This window comes from Myxocyprinus asiaticus, chromosome 29, assembly GCF_019703515.2.
Source record: "Myxocyprinus asiaticus isolate MX2 ecotype Aquarium Trade chromosome 29, UBuf_Myxa_2, whole genome shotgun sequence".
Classification (NCBI taxonomy): Eukaryota; Metazoa; Chordata; class Actinopteri; order Cypriniformes; family Catostomidae; genus Myxocyprinus; species Myxocyprinus asiaticus.
Window position 1 is genome coordinate 9,545,244 of NC_059372.1, and position 24,279 is coordinate 9,569,522.

General features: G+C 40.0%; 1 protein-coding gene across 3 annotated transcripts in view; it reads right to left on the reverse strand.

The window, feature by feature from the left end:
• Positions 1-16,167: 16,167 nt before the first annotated feature.
• LOC127419980 (probable phospholipid-transporting ATPase IIA) overlaps positions 16,168-24,279 on the reverse strand; it is a 67,108-nt gene continuing 58,996 nt past the window's right edge. For all 3 annotated transcript variants that reach the window (XR_007893764.1, XM_051661860.1, XM_051661861.1), the window contains 2 exons: positions 23,665-23,868; positions 16,168-16,353 (listed from right to left, as the gene is read on the reverse strand). Coding sequence is in view for 2 of the 3 variants with exons in the window: in XM_051661860.1 (XP_051517820.1) it covers positions 16,217-16,353; positions 23,665-23,868 (341 nt within the window). In the remaining variant the exon portion in view is untranslated. The remainder of the gene's footprint in view (positions 16,354-23,664; positions 23,869-24,279) is intronic.

The following is a 24,279-nucleotide window of genomic DNA, read 5'->3' on the forward strand; positions in this document are numbered from 1 at the left end:
CACTGCCAGAAGGGGAGAGTGTCTGGCACGAGAGTCTCACGGTGAAGCTACTGAGTTCGTGATGCTAAAGAGTTGTGATAAAGACTTTGTGATGATTAAGAGGCTGTGACAAGGAGCCTGACCGCCCACTGGTCATGCGGCCAGCCCCAGATCTCTGCGGTCCTCTAAAATAAATCGATGAAGGCCTCGACATCGTCCTCCGTGCCCATCATCAGGATTGTGAGGAGAGGCAGTTGGCTGCGGTGGTCCGGGTTCACCGCTTGCTCTCTCTCCTGGCCGAGGAGGCTCCGGATCGCGAGCTGGTTGTCTGCTTGAGCTCGCAGGATCTCGAAAAACCATTGTTCCTGGTCTTGGCGTAGCTCAAGCAGGGATTGCTGGTTGGACTGATTCAGGCTGATGAGGGACTGGAGGATTTCGGCCACCTGGGAGTACTCCATGGGGCGTAGTTTGATTCCTGGGTTTCGGCACCAGTGTGAGGGAATCACACAGTATGAGGGAAGGAGGTCACTGGGACAGGAAGGTTCAGGTCTCAGGTGAGCTTTTAATCACAAATTCAGGGGTAACACTGTCACAACTGGCATAGTAACTTCTTCAGCTTCACAAACTATTTAGTGTCACAGGCTCCTAGTCACAGCCTCTTAATCATCACAAAGTCTTTATCACAACTCTTTAGCATCACGAACTCAGTAGCTTCACTGTGAGACTCTCGTGCCAGACTCTCTCCCCTTCTGGCGGTGGAGTGGCTGTTTATTTGCCGCTCTCCCCAAGCTCACTGGAATTAGAGACAGGTGTTAGACATAATTTAGCTCAGGTGTAAGCGCCCTTACCGCTTTCTCTCTCTCCTGACAGGTGCTCGACCACGCCCCCCGCTGCCACAGGCACATAATGAACACATGACAAAGGGTCCTATGTTCCCCAGATTTATAGGGTCCTATGTTCCCAGGATCCATGTTCCCCAGATTTATATGGCACATAATGAACACATGACAAAGGGTCCTATGTTCCCAGGGTCCTATGTTCCCCAGATTTATAGGGTTAGGGGTTAGGGTTCATATTTATGAAATATAAGGGGTGTTTGAATCCAGGGCATGCTAAGTGACTCCAGCCAGGTCTCCTAAGCAACCAAATTGGCCCAGTTGCTAGGGAGGGTAGAGTCACATGGGGTAACCTCCTCGTGGCCGCTATAATGTAGTTCTCGCTTTTGGTGCGGCGCGTGGTGAGTTGTGCGTGGATGCCGCGGAGAATAGCATGAAGCCTCCACGTGTGCTATGTCTCCTCTGTGACACGCTCAAAAAGCCACGTGATAAGATGCATGGATTGATGGTCTCAGATACTGAGGCAAATGAGATTCGTCCTACGCCACCACAAGGACTTAGAGCACATTGGGAATTGGGCATTCCAAATTGGGGAGAAAAGGGGAGAAAAAAAAAAGAAATATATATTATATGGATAATATTTATGAAATATTTTAACTTGAAACAGGTCAAATTTGACCCGAACACAATAGGAGGGTTAATGTGTGTTAACAGAATATTGAAATGGGGAAATTAGGACCCTGGGAAAATTTGACCCTGGGAACATAGATACGCTCCCGTAATTTTCTCCTCATTAAAAAGTTTAACACCTAAAGACATGAATTGTAATTGTGCAATATATGTAGGAAATCATGACCACACACATTAAAATGAAGAATCCAGTCATATCAGTAACCTGATAAAAGCTGTTTTACTCTACATGGAGAGGGTCCACACATGGGGGCTGCCATGTTAGAATCACATGACCAGCAGAATACTACTTGCTTAATCACAGTTACCGTGTTATTTGACACTTTCACTCAGTGATAAAAGTAATCATGGTTGGCTGTGAATACTACATTTCTACTGCTAGGTGTCAGTGTAAGTCCAAGATGACGCAAAGACAAAAGTTACTGAGTGCAATTTTAAATTAGGAGTAGTTTGTACCATGTGAAGCTACAGTTTCAAAGTAGTTTCCCCAAAACTGGCCTAGACTCATGCCTTGTTATCAATTCATTGAGTATTGCTTGTTGACTGAATTAGATATAAGAAGTGCAAGATTTACAGTAGTACCTTATTTTTGTTATTTATAGATCTTGCATAAACTGTAGTGGCTGAAGTGTTCAATAGTGCCATTAGTGATGTCAGACTCAGCCTGATGCATAGGAAACAGTGAGCATCAGATATTTTTTTAACTTTTGCCAATCAAGGGGGTGTGAAGGAAGACTACAGCTAACTATAGGGGAGATCATCTTTTAGAAAGTGTGTGTTCTAGCAGATGTACATTCCTGCACTGTTACAGCACTCTTATGCAACCCAAATTATGAATGAAAACACCACAAGTTGAAGTAAAAAAGGAAACAAATCCTTCCAGACGATAGAATATGCAGTTAAATTTTTGCCAAAAATACACACTTTTTCCAAGGTCATGTCGCAGTTTCCATCACCAGTCTATGCTGTCTGGGTTAGAGAACTAAAGCATTTTTAGTTTTCCAATTGCAACATTTATGTTTTGGCCTTGGACTCTGGGCGGAACTTTGATATGGAAATGATACGTTATATCATGTTCCATGGATAACTTTCGGCATGTTTCGGAAAAGGGGAAACCCCTGGGCTACAAGCTTGATCAATTCCTCTCATAGCCTGTTATTTTCCTAATTTTACACCTTACTCAATTTTACATCCATAATGTGACCATACTGAGTGAAAATTATTTGTTATTTGTGCCATAACCATTAATATATTAATGATAACTGGCATTACATACTGTAACTGCATAGCAAATTATTACATTTGGATTAAAGATTACAAAGACAACTTGTTTTTCCAATAACCAATGAATTGTTTAAATTAAGTCCTGAAAAATTTATTAAAGGGATAGTTCCCCCAAAAAGAAAAATTCTCTCATCATTTACTCACCATCATGCCATCCCAGATGTGTCTGACTTTCTTTCTTCTGCCAAACATAAATTAAGATTTTTAGAAAAATATCTCAGCTCTGTAGGTCCTTAAAATGCAAGTGAATGGTGGCCAGAACTTTTGAAGGTCCAAGAAGAATATAAAGGCAGCATAAAAGTAATCCATAAGACTCTAGTGGTTAAATCTATATCTTCAGAAGCGTTATAATAGGTGTTGGTGAGAAACAGATCAAAATTTAAGTCCTTTTTTACTATAAATCTCCATTTTCACTTTTACTTTCACATTCTTCTCTTTTCTTTTTTTTTGGCCATTTGTTTTCTTTGTGCATATCGCCACCTACTGGGCAGGGAGGAAAGTTTATAGTAAAAAGGGACTTAAATATTGATCCGTTTCTCACTGACACTTATCATATTGCTTCTGAAAATATAGATTTAACCTCTGGAGTTTTATAGATTACTTGTATGCTGCCTTTATGTTCTTTTTGGAAGTTCTGGCCACCATTCACTTGCATGGTATGGAGCTGAAATATTATTCAAAAAATCTTCACTTGTTTTCAGCAGAAGCAAGACAGTCATGCACATCTGGGATGTCATGAGGGTGAGTAAATTATAAGAGAATTTTCATTTTTCGGTGTACTATTTCTTTAAGAAAGTTAATAGGGTCAATTTTGATTTCATGGTGCCTGCACCATTGATATGGTAATTGTATTTAAAGGACAAAATAGGCTTCACATGTTCTGTAAATAAATAAATAAAATAAAATACTATGGATACTTTGATGGTTTGTTAAAATATTAATATTTCACTTGGAAGAAATGAAAAAGCTGATGTATTTTTTTCACTCCACATGGCTCAGAACAAAATTTCAGACACACCGAAATCGTATCATCCTCTCACACAAAAGGAACCTGTATAGAATTCCTAAAGTTTCCATTTGCAGCAGCGAAACTTAAACCTGTCTCCATCAGCCATTCCGGATTAACGCACAACAACTCAACTATTAGGTTTGGGATTTGTTTCCATGGTGATCGAGAGGAGTGGTGACAAAGTGCTTTAATTAGAGATTGATATATGTCACTTATGAGCGATATCTTCAACTAACCCGACAATGTCTGAGAAAAAAAAATGCAAGCTAAAATTTCTACAGCAGTTTCTCATAAAAGTCAAGAAAGCATTTTAATACTTTACACAATTTTAATACTTTACACAAAGGACCACTGTGCCAGTGGCTCCACAGTGGGCACGTTGGGATATAACCCAAACTAAAAATGAAGATCATAATAAAAATCAGCAGTAGACTTTACTGGATTTATTTGAAGCATGCAAGATGCTCACAATGTTAAATTGTGTTAAATTCAGATCTTTCAAAGAATTTCCAATCTACTTGTTGCTTATCTTTAGATGCTAGATTTTAGTCATGTAAAACAAGGGAATTTTGTGGGTGTTTATACATGTATATAAATATATGGCTGTTTAGAAGTATGATTATACATAATTGCAAAATTACTAACAGTTAACAACAAACTAGATTTTTACATCCACCACAATGCTATGCTGTTGCAGTGTCAGTCAGGATATTTATATGCAGTTGTTATGGTGTTCTGTGGGATTTTTTAGAATGTTGATATATGGTTGCTAAATTTTTCTGGGTGGATGCCCAGGCGTTGCTATGCAGTTGCTATGGTGTTCTGACTGGTTGCTCAGGCATTGTTATGCAGTTGCTGTGGGTGTTCTGAGTGGTTGGCCGGACGTTAACAGTTGCTATGATGTCCTGTGTGGTTTTTAGCACATTGCTATATGGTTGCTAAGGTGTTCTGGGTGGTTGACCAGGCATTGCTATGCAGTTGGTATGGTGTTCTGACTGGTTGCTCTGGCGTTGCTATGCAGTTGCTATGGTGTTCTGAGTGGTTGCCCTGACCTTAACAGTTGCTATGATATCCTGTGTGGTTTTTAGCACGTTGCTATACGATTGCTAAGGTGTTCTGTGTGGTTCCTGGGCATTGCTATGCAGTTTCTATGGTGTTCTGACTGGGTGCTTAGACGTTGCTATGCAGTTGCTATGGTGTTCTGAGTGGTTGCCTGGACGTACACAGTTGCTATGATGTCCTAAATGGTTTTTAGCATGTTGCTAAGATGTTCTAGGTGGTTGCTCAGGCGCTGCTATACAGTTGCGATGGTGTTCTAAGTGGTTCTGAGTGGTTGCCTGGACGTACACAGTTGCTATGATGTCCTAAATGGTTTTTAGCATGTTGCTATGCATTTGCCATGGTGTTCTGAGTTGCTATGTTGTTGCTAAGGTGTTCTTGGTAATTGCCCGGCTGTTGCTATGCAGTTGCTGTGGTGTTCTGAGTAGTGGCCCGGGGCTGCTTTGCAGTTGCTATTGTAACTGGTCCTGTTCAACCCGCTCTGAGCGGGATTCGAACCAGCATCACTGGCATGGGAGATGGGCACACTAACGAGGAGGCTAAAGGCTACAGCCTCTAGTGTCAGTCGCTACTGCACCTCTTGAGGCCAGGGGAGTGAGGTTTACATATACCGTGGAGTGAGGTTTACACATACTGCACAGCTATCACATACCAGCTGGCTTCCTTTACACTTACCCCTCTAAACCTCATTCCTATACGGGTCACAGTCCTACACGACCCGCTCCAAGCGGGAATCGAACCAGCATCTCTGACATGGGAGGCGGGCGTGCTAACGAGGAGGCTAAAGGCTACAGCCTTTAGCATCAGTCGCTAGTGCGCCTCTTGAGGCCACGGGAGTGAGGTTTACACACTGCACAGCTATCACGTACCAGCTGGCTTCCGTCAATCTATGGTGTTCTAGATGTCACACGTTCTTGACATGGTGTGTCAAGGCTGGTTCTAGGCATTAAGAGGCCCTAGGCAAAATTTATGAAAAAATTCATTTTTTTTTTTTTTTTTTTACTTATTATTTTTTATCATTTAGTGTGGTATGACATGCAACAAAGTGGTAACTTATTCAAATAATCACTTAATCACATAATCTGCTTCAAGCTGTACTCTCTAATTTTATTAAAAGATTCAATGGCAAAAAAATCAAATAGATTTTTTTTCTTCTTGTAGGCGCTCATTGTTGCAGCCTAGTAACTTATCTGATAAACTGATAAAAACCTGTGCACCCCATCTCATAAAAGTTGCCTATAGCAGCCAGCCAGTCAGAATGGATTTTATGCCAGCTTTTGCCATTTTTGCTGCAATATGCATCATGCAAGCAATGAATGGTGTGTGGGTATTCCATGCTGTCTGAGACTAAGACTAACCTTTAGCATTGATCAAATTTAAATATGCTTGAAACTTATTTGTCTTAATTGTTAAGTGTTTTGCAAGAACAACGACAAAAACTTAAAAGAGTTCAAAATAAACAATCCCATATCCATAACATATTTTGATATAATGACATACATTTATTACTATTAATATTAATGTTAAAATAATTTCTAGCCATTTCTAAAGCTCTAACACACCAAAGAATGTATATTTTCTTACCACCTACTTTGTGATAAACACTACTATAACAAATATAACCACTTTAATAAATGTTTTTATTAACATTTATTTTACTGGTTTAAGAAATATCTCTGAAAACCCCTTATCTGTCGACCAATAATACAGTATGAATAGCCTATTAGGAACGCATTGCATGTTCTCTAAGAAACATGCTGAATTCAGTGTTTCTGAATCAAAGCTCAACATCTTTAAGCTTGTTCTCTATAAGAAAAGCACGCAATACTCACTTGATCGACTCGATCGCAGTTGCTATGGTGTACTGAGTGGTTGTCCAGGCATTGCTATTCAGTTGCTATGATGTTCTGAGTGGTTTTAGCACATTGCTGTATGATTGCTAAAGTTTTCTGGGTGGGTGCCTAGGTATTGCTATGCAGTTGCTACAGTACGGTTTTCTGAGTGGTTGCCCGGGCGTTGATATGCAGCTGCTATGGTGTTCTTGGGTGGGTTGCAAGGTGGTTGCTTACCGGCCTACAGTAAGTCAAAAGAGCCTACCTTCATCTCTGTGATATTCTGGTCCCTATATGGCTTGGGTATTGCTTTCAATGCAAGCTGTAGGATTTTTGCCCGTTTTATTGTCATTATATTATAAGTAAATCACATGACAATCACCTTTTCCTCAACAAACTGCATTATTTATGGTATCATTCCTGTCTGTGGCACAAATATTGGAGGATGAACTGCACACTGTAGATTAATACTTAGTGTAAGAAATTTGTTCAAATCCCAAACCCTCAGTATAAGCAGTAGTAATAATGATTCTTGCCTTAGCAACACTCCAGCATTTCTGCATAATGTATTGCAATGTATTCTTCTCAATACGTCTCTTTATTATCATTGTACCTAGAGTTGTGGTTATAATCACATTTACAAGAGCAAACCCTTAAGACTATCTTTGTCAGCAGAGGTAATGCTTTAAAAAGCAAATGAAAACATTTCAGCCCGTTTTGTGTATATAAATAGCTCTCTACAAGGGTGTGAGACCAGGCAAATATCTTTCCAAGTGATTTATCATCGAAATGTTCTGTTAATGTACACAGTGGAATACAACAGGCAAGTCTAGATCTGTCTTATGGTCCGTAGTAGTTGCAGCTACTGTGAAGAACTGTTCTCACACTGTTAATTGTTAACCCAACCACACACATTTTCTTTGAAACTTGCAGAGTTCATTGCCAGCAATCACTACTGTAAGCTTTATTGTTAGGCATTTTATAATAAACTTTGACTTGACTTTACTGAACAGAAATGTTATTGGTTTGAAATATAGCTAGAGATGTAAAAAATGTGGATCATTTTAAAAGTGCAATTTAATTCATTTTTAATAATACTTTAAACAATTGAGCATGTACCTACTTTAATGTGAAAAACAAAATCTTGTTTTCATCTAAATTAGTTTTGTAATTGTGGCAGCGGGGGCATGGTCAAGCATCCGTCCGGAGAGAGAGAAAGCGGTAAGGGCGCTTGCACCTGAGCTAGATTATGTTTAACACATGTTCCTCCCGTTGCTGTCCGGGGAAGCCCAGCTTGCTGCACAACAACTGCTGGCGGCTAACCTCCTGGCCTACGAAGACTTGAAGAAGTCCATCCTGCAGCGGTTTGGCCGTAGTCCAGAACAGTACTGGCAACTCTTCTGGTCCATGAAGCTGGAGAAGACCTGTTAGCTTTCACCCAACGGCTCCGAGACGCCTGCCGGAAATGGCTGCTGGATTGCGACGTCGCGGGAGTTGTCGACCAGGTGGTGCTGGAGCAGCTAATCCATTGACTGCCAAGAGAAATGGCAGAGTGGGTCCAGTGCCACCGCCCGGCGTCGCTGGAGGAAGCTGTCCAACTGGCGGAGGACCAGAGGGCGGAAGAGCCCTCCCACTCTCTCTCCCCCTCCCCTATATTTTCCCTGATCTCTTCCCCCTCCCCTCTTCTCTCTCACTCTGCTCTCTCCCCAGAGCCTGTTCCTGCCCCGCGGAGGTGAGGAGTCCCGCCACCGAAGCCAGTTCCCCACGCGCAGGGTTTCCCGTCGCCCACAGCATCAACAGTGCCCGCCGCTCTCCCCCTCAGGTGGAAGTGACTGCCGATGCAGGTCCTCACCGATCAGGGCTCAACTTTTATGTCACGGACACTATGCAAGCTTTACGAATTATTGGGCATTAAATCATTTCGCACCAGTGTTTACCATCCGCAAACTGATGGCCTTGTGGAGCGCTATAATAAAACCCTTAAAAACATGATTCGTAAGTTTGTGCACGAGGATGCTAGAAATTGGGACAAATGGCTCAATCCCCTGTTATTCGCAGTATGAGAGGTCCCGCAAGCCTCCACTGGGTTTTCCCCATTCGAGCTGGTGTATGGGCGGCGCCCGCGGCGTGCTTGACGTTATACGCGAAGCTTGGGAGGAGGGACCTTCAAACAGTAAGAATGAAATTCAATACGTTCTTGATCTTAGAGCAAAACTCCACACTTTGGGGCAGCTAACACAGGAGAATTTGCTCCAAGCTCAAGAATGACAGAGTTGACTGTATGACAGGGGAACTCAGCTGCGGGAATTTGCACCGGTAGATAAGGTACTCGTATTCCCACACTGAGCTCCAAATTACTCACCAAGTGGCAAGGAACCTTTGAAGTCACACGACGAGTGTGGGATCTCGATTATGAGGTAAAGCGAACCGATAGAGGGGGCGCACTTCAAATATATCACCTCAACCTCCTAAAATTGTGGAGGGAGGCGTTCCCTGTGACGTTCGCTACGGTAGTTCCGGAGAGGGCGGAGCTCGGGCCGGAGGTGAATACAAAACACGATAATTTTACCCCGGTCACTTGCGGAGACCACCTCTCACTGTATCAACTCACAGAGTTTGCCAAGTTGCAAAAGGAGTTTGCAGACATGTTTTCCCCTCTACTGGGTTGTACGAACCTCATCCAGCACCACATCGAGACCGAGCCGGGGGTGGTGGTATGTAGCCGTCCCTACCGATTGCCCGAACACAAAAGAAAATTGTCTGGGAAGAATTGGATTCAATGCTCGATATGGGGGTAATAGAGGAGTCCCAAAGTGATTGGTCCAGCCCAGTTGTTCTAGTTCCTAAGAGCGACGGGTCTGTATGGTTCTGTGTGGATTATAGAAAAGTCAACGCGGTGTCTAAATTTGACGCTTACCCAATGCCTCGTGTTGATGAGTTGCTCAATTGGTTGGGCACTGCTCGATTTTATTCGACACTGGATTTGACAAAGGGTTATTGGCAGATCCTCTTGACACCAATTTCCCGTGAAAAAACAGCCTTCTCCACGCCGTTTGGATTACACCAATTTGTGACGGTTCCGTTCGGTTTGTTTGGAGCCCCGGCTACGTTTCAGTGTCTCATGGACTGAATCCTCAGACCACATTCGGCTTACGCTGCTGCCTACTTGGGTGACATCATCACTTACAGCGATGATTGGCAGCAGCACATGCAGCATCTGAGGGTGGTTCTGAGATCGCTGAGACGAGTAGGACTCACAACAAACCCCAAGAAGTGTGCGATTGGGCGGGTGGAGGTACGGTATCTGGGATTCCACTTGGGCCACAGGCAGGTGCGTCCCCAAATTGACAAGACTGCAGTGATTGCGACCTGCCCGAGTCCCAAAACCAAAAAGGGGTTGAGACAGTTCCTGGGGCTGGCTGGCTATTATAGGAGATTTGTGCCTAATTATTCGGATGTCACCAGCCCACTGACTGATCTCACTAAAAAGGGAGCTCCAGAGCCGGTCCAGTGGATGGAGCAGTGTCAACAGGCATTCATGCAGGTTAAAGCCGCACTTTGCGGGGGCCCGCTTTTACATTCACCTGATTTCTCTCTCCCTTTTGTCTTGCAGACGGACGCTTCAGACAGAGGGCTGGGGGCTGTGCTCTCGCAGGTGGTGGAGGGGGAGGTGCGCCCGGTGCTGTACAAGCTCTCGCTGAGGGAGACTAAGTACAGCACCATAGAAAATGAGTGTCTCACCATCAAGTGGGCGGTCCTCACTCTTCGGTACTACCTGTTGGGGCGGGCCTTCACCCTCTGCTTGGATCACGCCCCACTCCAATGGCTCCACCGCATGAAGGATACCAACGCGCAGATCACCTGTTGGTATCTGGCTCTTCAGCCATTTAAGTTCAGGGTGGTCCACAGACCGGGAGCGCAGATGGCTGTCGCCGACTTCCTTTCCAGAAATTGGGGGGGAGTGGTAGACAGGCCGGATGTGTCCCCAGCCTGAGTCGGGCGGTGGGGATTTGTGGCAGCGGGGGCATGGTCAAGCGTCCGTCCGGAGAGAGAGAAAGCATTAAGTGTGCTTGCACCTGAGCTAGATAATGTTTAACACCTGTTTCTAATTCCAGTGAGCATGGGGAGAGCGGCATATAAGCAGCCACGCCACCAGCAGAGAGAGAGAGAGAGTCTGGCATAAGGAAGGCCACGGTGCTCCTGAAGCTGTTGTGTTCATGTATGAACACAACAATTCATCACAAAAGTATGAGGTGGAGAATTCATATAATGGGGGGGGGGGGGGTCATACTACACTTTGCTCTCCATTGACTCCCATTCAAACTCATGCAAACATGGGAGACCTGAAACACATGCTCATGCTAAAAAATTTTGTATGACACTGCGTACCAAAGTTCAAGCTTGGTGAACTCTGAACTGCAAATCTGGATGACGAGAGGACGCGTGACCAATAGAAAACTGAAACGTCACACACTGACCTCTTGGATCAACCCTTACAAAAAATCTAAACTTGTTGCAAATTTGCCACTCGTTATTTTCACATGAAAATGAGCTTGCCGCAAATGTTTGCCAGAAGTTTGCGCTTTTCGCCTGTAGTGGTGAACCTCAGCAAACCTTTGGCAACTATGGACAATTTGCCGCAAGTTTTTTACAAAGCTCATTTGCATGTGAAAATTATCAGTGGCAAATTTGTCACAAGTTCGCGTTTTTTTATTGTTGCCGGAAAGTGAGTAGACGGTATTTTCGAACATTTTGAATATGATATTATTTGTTATTTGGGAAATGTTATTTACTAAAACCAAAAGCCCTTCTGCGCGACATATCCTGCTCCATTGCGATGTCCGAAAATGTTTTGCATGTTCAAAGCCTAGTGTGACCGCCCCTTTATACACCCACCAATGGGAGATGCTTCCCTTGTGTCCTTGTAGTTCCCGATATGGTATTTGTTCCATATTAATCCAAAAATGCGTTTTCATAACTTTAACCCCTAACCCTAACCCCATCCTTAAACCTAACAATAGAGTGTAACACCTTACACTACCCAGAGTGTAAACAAAACCAAGATATTAAAGTTAAAGTCCTGATGTGTAATAAGGAGGAAAGCGACACTTCCAGATTCCAAACGCGTGTTTGTGAAGCGTATGTGATTGGAATAAGTCGTCTGTTTTCATATGTATGAATTTGTAGTAATGTGACGAATTCTCATGAAATTATGTTGGAGGTGACTGTTCAGTTTTTTCATATTATTTGAGAATGTTCTGTAGCAAGCAAATTTTCAGTGCTTGATAAACGGTAAGCCAATGATTTTTCTTTCTTTCTGCTCTGGTGTGCTAAGGGGCCGCCGTACCTTGTTAAAACTGTGTAGCCTATGTGTTTGTTACAATACTGTTATGAATGTTGCCTATGATGCTTACATATAATACAGCCTATTGAAACAATGCTTGCTTGGAGAAAAAAAAATGATAGAGTGAGCGATTTCGGGTTCAGTCTTAAAATCTGCCTGTACCATTCGGGCTGGGTCAGTGTTGGGTGTAATTGGAGTACAAAGTAATTAGTTACTGTAATGGAATTACTTTTAGGCACAAAAAGTAGTGTAACACATTGCATTTTAAATTCTTGTAATCATATTACAGTTACTGACTTTCAATAAAAGTAATTATTTTTAAGTACATTAATTGGGTTACAAATATTTCAAAAAAATATATTTATGTGAAATACAATTAAAATGTGAATTCATATGTTCATATGTACATCTGTTTGTGTTTCTTTGACAGCTGAAGGGTGTGCGACAATAAACAAGGAGAAAATTGACATTAATGTTTAGAAAGTAACTAGTAAGTAATTAGTAATGTGATTACTTTTTCAATGATGTAATCAGAACACTAATCTGATTATAATTTTAGAAAAGTAGTTAGTAATTTGTAGTTGATTACTTTTTTGGTAACTTACCCAACACCGGGCGGGTATAGGGTCGGCTTTCATTTTAAGGCCTGTGCAGACCTCTAAAATAAAGTTGCAATTGCGAGATAGAGTAACAGTTGCAAGATATCAATTCCCAATTGTGAGATAGTTTGCTATTTCGTGATTGAAACCTGCAATTGCGAGATATACACTTGCTATTATGAGAAATAGTCACAATTGCGAGAAATAGTCACAGTAAGATATAAACTTGGAATTACGAGAAGTCAGTTGCCAGATATAAAGTCGTAATCATGAGAAATAAAGTAACAAGTGTGAGATATAAAGTTAGAATTATTACTTTTAGAGAATTTTTTTCCCTCTGTGGCGAGATCAAGACACCATATGTGACTTGATGTGCTTAATGTGCTTATTTTAAGTCATGTAAACAATCCCAGAATGCAAATATATATATTAGTCCCATTATCTGTGTGTATCCTTGCTTATGTGCTTATCTTCTTCCTAACTATTTTACCAGCTCTTCCTCTGAGACTGGTCAGGCATCATCACACGGCAAACCATCGCTGCTGTGTGATATGAAGCAGCACATGTGTGTGATAAAGAAAGTCTGTCTCAGCTCTACATTATATGCACACTGCAGCATCTGGCACACTGCAGAATTCACCGCATTAATAAAGAACAGCCGTGTGTAATTATATGGGTATAATGAGTTTGTCCAAATCATCCATTTCATCAGAAAGACATTATGGTTGTTTAAGAGGAATCAGGGAAGAACATAAAGCATAAACAAATTTAATATGTAGATCAGAACTACAATAATCCAAAAACACACTAAACAGCTCTCTGCGGGGCTCTAAACAGTAACATGATTCAAAGTAATCTGCATGTTACCACTTTGAAACTGGAAGCAATGACAAGTGATAGACGTTTATGAAAGTGATAGTTCACCAAAAATTAACACTGTGGTTATCATTTACTCACTCTTATGTTGTTCCAAACCCTTATGAATTTCTTTCTTCTGTGTAACACAAGTAAATACTGTCAGAATTTTCATTTAACCCATTCATTTTCAGTCAAATAGTGTGATTTCATGAAAAAAAAAAAAAGAGAAAGAGAGAATTCCACATTATTTATTCATGTAATCATTCCATTTGATGTATTTTGCAACACTTTTATAAACTATAGATTGGCACCCCTATGCACTTATCCAAAGTGTGCATAATTTTTAGACTCCCCCTTATGGTGAAACATGGTAACATCCATCATACTATTTAGTATGTAGTATTTATTGTGCACAGTATGTGAATTTCCTGTATGCATGTAACTTCGGAATGACTTGCAACGTTCCCTAAATGTGCAGTATAAAACAGCACACTACGCTTGACTTGACCTGCCATTTCCAGTATGACAAATGAACCAGAAGTAATATCAATTGCACATGTAAAGTCTTTCTTAACTCATTTTTGGAATGCACTGACAAAATTAGATTACAATAAAAAATAGGAAAGAATGTAAAATAACCATTTTATTTCCTAAATGATAATTGGATGTCACTCGATAAATATAATAAAATATATAGCAAGTGGCATCCAGTTATCATCTAGGGAAAAAATAAATAAATATATATATATATATATATATATATATATATATTTGAATTTTTTTTCTCATGATATTATACCATATTATTATAGTTGAGAACTATTATATTTAAGAAACAAGCAGAAAATTGGTTAACAAAAGATTCTTTATTTTAACACCTCTTAATCTGAGACACACTTGTCCCTTTTTTTGTTCTGCAAGTATTAGAGTGCAAATCCCAACACAAACAGGGGAAAAAATTAATAAATAAAAACCATTTTTGTTATTTACAATTCAGTAGGTTACAATACATTACCAAATGAAAAGTAGTCCTGGTGTTTTACATAACCATAAAAATAAAAATAAAAAGTCAACCAAAAAAGCAGTCCAGTGAAATTCATGGTATTCTGTGTACGTTTAGATCCACATCACAATCTGTACAAATTCTGTTCCATGCAAGAAAAGCTGAAACTGACAATATTCACAATAATGAAGTCCATTCAACAAAATAAGATGTTTGAAGGTCAGAAATGTGGCACTGTAAGCTAATAAACCTTCTAAAACCACACAGACACAAACACACTGATTAATGTTAAGTGCACATCACAGTTTTTGATCATTTACAAACAAAGATGCTGTTGTGTTAAAGGGACAGTTCTGGTCTATTTTTGGGTGAACTATCCTTTTAAGGACACCACAAGACGAATATGACAAAAAACTGATGCGTCACAGAATTTGGCCCTTTAAACCAGTGAATGAAAGTTCTCTTTAAATACAGGAGTGGTCGTATGTTTTTTAATCGAGTGTAGGTGTGTGTCCTGCTCATAATGGTCAGAATAAAACCAAATGTCAGAACCCTGGTCTATGGGGGAGGTAGGGGTACAAAGTGACCATTTCTACGTCAGAGGTCACCACAAGAGAGGAAAGCCATTCCTATACAGACAGACAGAGTAATGTTAAAAAAACAAAACAAAAAACAACAAAAAAAAAAAAACAACAAAAAAAAAAACAGTATTTTATGGCACTGTATCAGCCATGCTCTTCAGACACTACCAACTGCTATTTAAATACCTTGACCAAAACTGTGACATCTGAGGTTGGTTAGTATGCTAAAGCTAAATAGTTTCCAGATAACCTTAGTTATTTAGTTGCACATGCACATTAAGTGCCCAGTCACATACACAAACAAACAAACACAAGTATGATTTGTATACCCTTTTGAATGATCATACTATAATAATAGTATTTTGGGGGTTGTGCAACAGATACTTTTCTCTGTTTTTAATTTGATCAAGTCATTTCAAGTCCCTTGAATCATCATATTCAGTAGTACAAAGTTTAAAAAAAAATAAATAAATAAAAAGCTACCAAAACACCATAAAATAACTTAATCCCAGTTTTCCCATTTCCATCTTAACTGTGCTAAGTTCTTTTTCTTATGAGTATATAAATACAATAAATTAAATAAACTTGAGATGCATAACAACAATAGATTATCAATTGTCATGCAATACTTCACATATGAGCTCTTTCGATGTACCTTTGTCTCCTGGATGAATCCCAAAGCAAACCAGTATGTTTAGTCTTCCTCAGAGAGAGTGATTCACTTAAGCTTAAATCAGCAGAGAAATTAGATGATTCAGTTCGAATGACTCTCTGGGAGTCTGGTATTTAACACTGGGAGAAGACGTTTTGTAGGTAAATCGAAAACGGCTATTCTAAAAACATTACAAGTTCCCACAGGAACCCATGGCGAATTAGCTTTCTGGATTGACCTACAAATTGACGTCATGACTGAATAGCTCTATTGACTCTTCAATCAAAGAGACAGACCAAAGAATCAGAATCCATCAAACATCAATATCACACCTGTATTTTGCTGAATTGGAGTGTTTGGTTCAGAATAACTGAACAAACCAGAAGTTTCAGCAGGTTTAGTCATGTGTTAGATGTGGGAAAGCTAGCCGATCTGAGGCTGTTTTTTTTGTTGTTTTATTTTTATTTGTTCTAGGATGCAGAAGTGGACTTTAAGAGGTCAGTTTGGAGTAGCTCGGAGGGGAGAACCGTCGACGCAGATATTTGAGGATGTAGAGTGGCAAGCAGCTGACCAAAGTGATGGCCGTAACCTTCCACACGAAAGACAGGGTGGCAATAAAATACACATCTGTGAGAGAGTGGAATAAACATATTGTGTTAGTATCCATTGCATATGATGTAGGCAATAGTCAAAAACATGCTAGTTTAGCTACTTGCTAGTGTCAGGATCAACTGTTCTGTAACCTTTCAAAAGGGTACAGAAAACAACCTTAAGGATTGACTGTTCTTTACCCTTTTGAATGGGTACAGAAGAGCACCTTAAGGATCAACTGTTCTGTACTCCTTTAAAAGCGTACAGAAAAGAGCCTTAAGGATCGACTGTTCTTTACCCTTTTGAATGGGTACAGAAAAGAGCCTTAAGGATTTACTGTTCTTTACCCTTTTGAATGGGTACAGAAGAGCACCTTAAGGATCAACTGTTCTGTTCTCCTTTAAAAGCATACAGAAAAGAGCCTTAAGGATCGACTGTTCCTTACCCTTTTGAATGGGTACAGAAAAGAGCCTTAAGGATTGACTGTTCTTTACCCTTCTGAATGGGTTCAGATCAGAGGCTTAAGGATCGACTGTTCTTTACCCTTTTGAATGGGTACAGAAGAGCACCTTAAGGATTGACTGTTCTTTACCCTTTTGAATGGGTACAGAAAAGAGCCTTAAGGATTGACTGTTCTTTACCCTTTTGAATGGGTACAGAAAAGAGCCTTAAGGATTGACTGTTCTTTACCCTTTTGAATGGGTACAGAAAAGAGCCTTAAGGATCGGCTGTTCTTTACCCTATTTCATGGGTTCAGAATGTCACCTTAAAAATAATCAATTTTTCAGCCATCTTGGTTCTGGAAATATCTGACTTTCATACATTTTTTCCATAGGGATTTCATATATTTCTTCATAAAAGAGATCTAAACCAAGAACCAAACCAACCAGCTCTGATGTGAATCACACCATTACAAACTTTGATTTGAAGCAGAGAAGTATTTTTAAAAATCTGACAAAAAGACAAAGGTACAAGACTGTGTACTTACAATCTTTCATGAGGCAATAAACAACAATTCCATAAAGCATTGCGAAAGATGTAATTGAATTACAACCCCAATTCCGAAAAAGTTGGGACAGTATGAAAAATGCTAATAAAAACAAAAAGTAGTGATTTGTAAATTACATTCACCCTTTGCTATATTGAAAACACAACAACTACACATTATATGATGTTTTTCCTTGTGAATTTCATTGTTTTTCGAAAATGTACAGTCATTTCAACTCATATGATTGCAACATGCTCTAAAAAAGTTGAGACAGGGGCAATTTAAGACTAATAACAATTTGACAGTTGAAATAATAAGGCAATGTGAAACAGGAGATGTTAAACAGGTGAGGCAATCTTGTCATAGTATTTAAGGAGCCTCCAAAAACTGCCTAGTCCTTCAAGAGCATGGATCGTTCGAGATTTGTCAATTTGCCAACTGATGCTTCAGCAAATAATCCAGCACTTTGAGAACAATGTTCCCCAAAGACAAACTGGAAGGATTTTGGGCATTTCACCCTCTACAGTGCACAATATAGTTAAAAGATTCAAAGAATCTGGTCAAATATTGGTGTGAAAAGGGCAAGACGAAAACCACTTCTGAATGCGTGTGATCTCCGTTCCCTCAGACGTCACTGTCTTAAAAAAACAGCATTCACCTGTAATGGATATCATGAACATGGCCTTGGGATAACATTAGTAAACCATGTCAGTCAACACCACTCGCCGCTACATCCACAGATGCAAGATAAGACTTTACTATGTAAAGGAGAAGCCATACATCAACACTGTCCAGAAGCACTGCCGACTTCTCTGGGCTCGGTCTCAACTTAGATGGAAAGTAGAACAGTGGAACTGTGTTTTTTGGTCAGATGAATCCACATTTCAAGAAGTTTTTGAAAAACAAAGCCGTTTTATCTAGGCCAAAGAGGAAAAGGGCTATCCAAGCTGTTATTAGCATCAGGTCCAAAAGCCAGTGTCTGTATGGGCCAGGGTGTGTCAGTGCCCATGGCATGGGTAACTCGCACATCTGTGAGGGCACCTTTAATGCAGAAACATATGTACAAATTTTGGAGCAACATATATTGCCATCCAGTACTGTCTTTTCCAGGACATCCCTGCATTTTCCAGCAGGACAATTTCAAACCACATACTGCCCGGATTTCATGTGCATGGCTGTATAAGCAGAGAGTATGAGTGCTAGATTGGCCTGCCTGCAGTCCTGACCTGTCTCCAATTGAGAATGTGTGGCACAACATACAGCAATGAAGATCCCATACAATTGTGCAGCTAAAGACCTACACTATATTGCCAAAAGTATTCGCTCATCTGCCTTTAGACGCATATAAACTTAAGTGACATCCCATTCTTAATCCATAGGGTTTAATATGATGTCGGCCCACCCTTTGCAGCTATAACAGCTTCAACTCTTCTGGGAAGGCTTTCCACAAGGTTTAGGAGTGTGTTTATGGGAATTTTTGACCATTCTTCCAGAAGCACATTTGTGAGGTCAGACACTGATGTTGGACGAGAAGGCCTGGCTTGCAGTCTTTGCTCTAATTCATCCCAAAGGTGCTCTATCGGGTTGAGGTCAGCACTAGGTGCAGGCCAGTCAAGTTCTTCCACACCAAACTCGCTCATCCATGTCTTTATGGACCTTGCTTTGTGCACTGGTGCACAGTCATGTTGGAACAGGAAGGGGCCATCCCCAAACTGTTCCCACAAAGTTGGGAGCATGGAATTGTCCAAAATCTCTTGGTATGCTGAAGCATTCAGAGTTCCTTTCACTGGAACTAAGGGGCCAAGCCCAGCTCCTGAAAAACAACCCCACACCATAATCCCCCTCCACCAAACTTCACAGTTGGCACAATGCAGTCAGACAAGTACCGTTCTCCTGGTAACCGCCAAACCCAGACTCGTCCATCAGATTGCCAGATGGAGAAGCGTGATTCGTCACTCCAGAGAACGCGTCTCCACTGCTCTAGAGTCCAGTGGCGGCGTGCTTTACACCACTGCATCCGATGCTTTGCATTGCACTTGGTGATGTATGGCTTGGATGCAGCTGCTCGGCCATGGAAACCCATTCCATGAAGCTCTCTACGCACTCTCTACGCACTGTTCTTGAGCTAATCTGAAGGCCACATGAACTTTGGAGGTCTGTAGCGATTGACTCTGCAGAAAGTTGGCGACCTCTGCGCACTATGCGCCTCAGCATCCGCTGACCCCGCTCTGTCATTTTACGTGGCCTACCACTTCGTGGCTGAGTTACTGTCATTCCCAATTGCTTCCACTTTGTTATAATACCACTGACAGTTGACTGTGGAATATTTAGTAGCGAGGAAATTTCACGACTGGACTTGTTGCACAGGTGGCATCCTATCACAGTACCACGCTGGAATTCACTGAGCTCCTGAGAGCGGCCCATTCTTTCACAAATGTTTGTAGAAGCAGTCTGCATGCCTAGGTGCTTCATTTTATACACCTGTGGCCATGGAAGTGATTGGAACACCTGAATTCAATTATTTGGATGGGTGAGCCAATACTTTTGGCAACATAGTGTATATAATGGATGACTGGGGGAAAATTCCACTTTCTAAACTCAACAAACTTGTGTCTTCAGTGCCCAAATGCTCAATAAGTGTTATTAGAAGAAATGGTGATGTTTCACAGTGGTAAACACTCAACTGTCCCAACCTTTTTGGAGCATGTTGCAATCATCTGATTTGAAATGACTGTACATTTTCAAAAAACAAGGAAATTCACAAGGAAAAACATCATATAATGTGTAGTTGTTGTGTTTTCAATATAGCAAAGGGTGAATGTAATTTACAAATCACTACTTTTTGCTTTTATTAGCATTTTTCATACTGTCCCAACTTTTTTGGAATTGGGGTTGTGGAATCGATGGGAAATTATAAAACTACTCATTTAAGGTTGTTGATTATAAGTGTATAAACAATTTTAATTTTATTGCAAAATATTCAGATATATACAAATATATAAGTAGCTTGAGAGTGTAGGAAGACTGGTCAAATCCAGTGACTAGTAGCCTTGTCTCTTGTAAAAAACAAAACAATTGTCTTGTTCAACTTTGATAAAAAAATATTTAAACACTGTCTCCTGAAAGTTGCGTAGCAGTCAAACAATCAGATCTTGCTGATTTCACAAGGTTTTGCCATTTTAGTGAACAATATGCATAAGATGAGGGTAAACAGTCTGTAGGCATGCAGTCTGAGACTGAGAGTAAAGGCCAAATTATACTTTGGTTTACATCACTAAAAGAACTAAAAAGACTAAATAATCAATCAAATGTCAATTCGTAAAATAGATCACCCTGGTTTCCACCCACAGGATCGGAAATCTGGTCTGTTTCATGGTAACGTCTAGACAATTTAACATGCTTGCGTAAAAAGTCTCAGAAAAGTTTTCTCATCAAAGCTTTTGTTCTATTCTTGTGTGTACCACTTAAATTCCTGCTGAATAAGCCTTTGGTTCTCTTTTTAAACATTTATTCCCAGAAATGCAGGGAACAACACCAACACAGCTTGAAAAACATGCTCTCAGACCACAGTCAGGTCAAAACATGAGACTTGCATCCAAAAATGATATGGAAGTGTGTCAGAATGTGCAGTGTGATTGCTGGAAACCAGCGTCAGGCTTTCTCAATGGTGCTGACCGGCCTTTGTTTAATGTGGTCAGGTGCCACACACTGCCAAAGTTGGACATTACATTGGGTGTTGCGGCATCAGAATGCCTCATCAACATAACTGAAAGCACACTTGTTAATGCCCTGTGAACGTAAGCCCAAGATAGTCACAAGTCATCTCCACCATCATGGATTCATCATGTTCTCTGCCAGGTATGCAAGATTCAACTGCGAATTCTTAGCAAAGTAGGTGGGCATAAGGAAACGGTTATGCTTAAGGTCTTGGATGGGTTACTGTATCATGATATGCATGATATGGGATGGTGTAGCCTATTGGTTAAAGATGTGGTCTGGTAACTGAAAGGCTGTCAGTTCAAACTCTACCCTAAGGAGCAATCTACAAAGCTTTGTGCCTTGGATCAAGTTGTTTCTGATAAAACTATAAGGTAAATGAGTACATTTACATACACCTATAATGCTTAATAAGCCAACATTGTGTGTGGTCATGTAAAAACCTCAGGGTATAGCTACACTGTTATGAAAACAGCTGAGCTACTGTCACACTACTAAAAAATGTAAAGTTAGCAGTGTCACTATAAGCTCGGTACTCCCCAACACTGGTGGGAACCTTGTACATATATTAGACATTTTGAAAATGTATGCATTTGAAATATCATAAATATGCAAATACTTGCTTGGTATTCTTTTTAAAAAAGCACAGCTCTTCAAAGTGAGAACTACTCTAATAAACACAAAGACCTTGGCCAGGGTAGCATCGACCCAGCAGGAAATGAGAGCAGGCTTGTGGTATTTCCCTTCACAGTGAGCTCTGTAGTGTTGTGAGCCGCTCTCTGGCAGGCCGGTGTGGTACACTGTGTTGCCTTCACAACATACACTGGAGCCCTGGAATGCTGACTCAGGGAGACAAATTTTATCAGCTCAAATTTAGCTCTCTCTTCGGAAAACAGGAATGATTTTGTGGAATGTGGCCACATTCTTCACCTGGACATATCCGAAATTCTGACGTCAAAATAGTTTAGTAACAATAGGATATAATGACGATAATAGGATATAAAGCGGTGACAAAACCTTGACCAGAAACCTTGGATAAAACATATAATACCACTAAAGTGAAGGAACAAAGACAGCAGTCCTTATACACTCAAACAAATGTAGACCTATATACAGTTGTGCTCAAAAGTTTGCATACCCTTGGAGAATTGGTAATATATGTACCATTTTTAAAGAAAACACGAGTGAGCAGGCAAAACACATTTCTTTTATTTCTTATGGGATTCATATTCAACTGTAGGTTATAACAGAATGGCACAATCATAAAACAAAACATGGCAACAAAGAAAAAAATGAAATGACCCCTGTTCAAAAGTCTGCATACCCTTAGTTCTTAATACTGTGTATTGCCCCCTTTAGCATCAATGACAGCGTGCAGTCTTTTGTAATAGCTGTCTATGAGCCCCCAAATTCTTGCAGGTGGTATAGCTGCCCATTCGTCTTTTTCCAGAGCAGCCTGTATTTCTCCTGAGGTTACCTGTAGGTTTTTCTTTGTATCCCTAATTCTTCTGGCAGTTATGGCTGAAATCTTTCTTGGTCTAACTGACCTTGGCTTGGTATCAAGAGATCCCCAAATTTTCCACTTCTTAATCAGTGATTGAACAGTACTGACTGGCATGTTCAAGGCTTTGGATATCTTTTTATATCCTTTTCCATCTTTATAAAGTTCCATTACCTTGTTACGCAGGTCTTTTGACAGTTCTTTTCTGCTCCCCATGGCTCAGTATTTAGCCTGCTCAGTGCATCCACATGAGAGCTAACAAACTCATTGACTATTTACACAGACACTAATTGCAATTTAAAAAGCCACAGGTGTGGGAAATTAACCTTTAATTGCCATTTAAACCTGTGTGTGTCATCTTGTGTGTCTGTAACAAGGCCAAACATATATGGGTATGTAAACTTTTGATCAGGGCCATTTGGGTGATTTCTGTTATCGTTATGACTTAAAAAGGAGCCAAAAAACTATGTGATGATAAATGGCTTCATATGATCACTATCCTTAAATAAAAGACTCATGATCAGTCCTATTTTCAAAATCAATGCCAAAATTTCACAATTTCTGCCAGGGTATGCAAACTTTTGAGCACAACTGTACATATGTGCTATTATGTTAAACGTGTGTTTATACAGTGAACTTAAAACGTATTTAGACACACTTAATGTATTAATGTCATTGCATTACATAAAAAAACCATCAAACCAAGTGGCATTTATTTTAAAAGATAGCACATTTTACATGCAAAGTATTTATTTGCATTCATTAACATTAGTTAACTATATTAAATATCAAACTAACAATGAACAATACTATTTCAGCATGAAATAGGTTCGACATATACAAATACATTTTTAAAATTAAAAGTTGTATATGTGAACATTAGTTAACTAACTGCATTATTAACTAACATGAACAATTAACAATTGTACTTCTATAAAGTAACATGTACCAAGAGTCAAAACGGCTGTAAAAATATATTAATTCTGAGTTAATTCTGAGAAAAAGTCTAGTATCATGTTTTTACAAATGCCATTTGGTTCGATTTTGGTTTGATTTTATTCTATAATTCACTGGCATTCACTAATTTTTAAGTGTTGCTTAAGTGTCCAAAAACGTTTTGATGCAGTGTCAAAATACTCACCAATAAACTCATGTAAGAAGACGAGAGATGCGATGTAGCAGGCAAGACTGAGGAGCTCAGCTACGATCATTAACCAATGCCATGTCTGCACGGTCAACGCCACCATCAGTAGCTCAGTCAGGATCAGAGAGGTGAATGAGATTGCCACGATGTGAACAAACTCTGACTCAAACAGCAGCAGAGCTCCATACATAATGATGCTACCTGTAGATAGAGCAGATATATTACTACAAGCAGTAAGAAATATAGCAGTGTACTGCCTTGCTGTAGAACCTTAATCAAGCAATAAAATGATGAGCAATATAATCACAATTGCTCAGTGAAACATGTTTGCTTATATTTTATAAGTCCTGAAGACATATTATACGTGTGTGTGTGTGTGTGTGTGTGTGTGTGTGTTATATTATATATTTATTTATATATATTTTATTTCATATAGTATTTTTTTTAAATAATTTTTATATATAAAATTATTTTACATTATTGTTCATAAGTTTTTATTTTTTACTTTTTTTGTGTGTACACAATAACTAATGATTACATTTTATTTAAATAAATGATTATTAAAGATGTAAAAAAAATAACTTAATATTAATACATAAAATATATCCATAT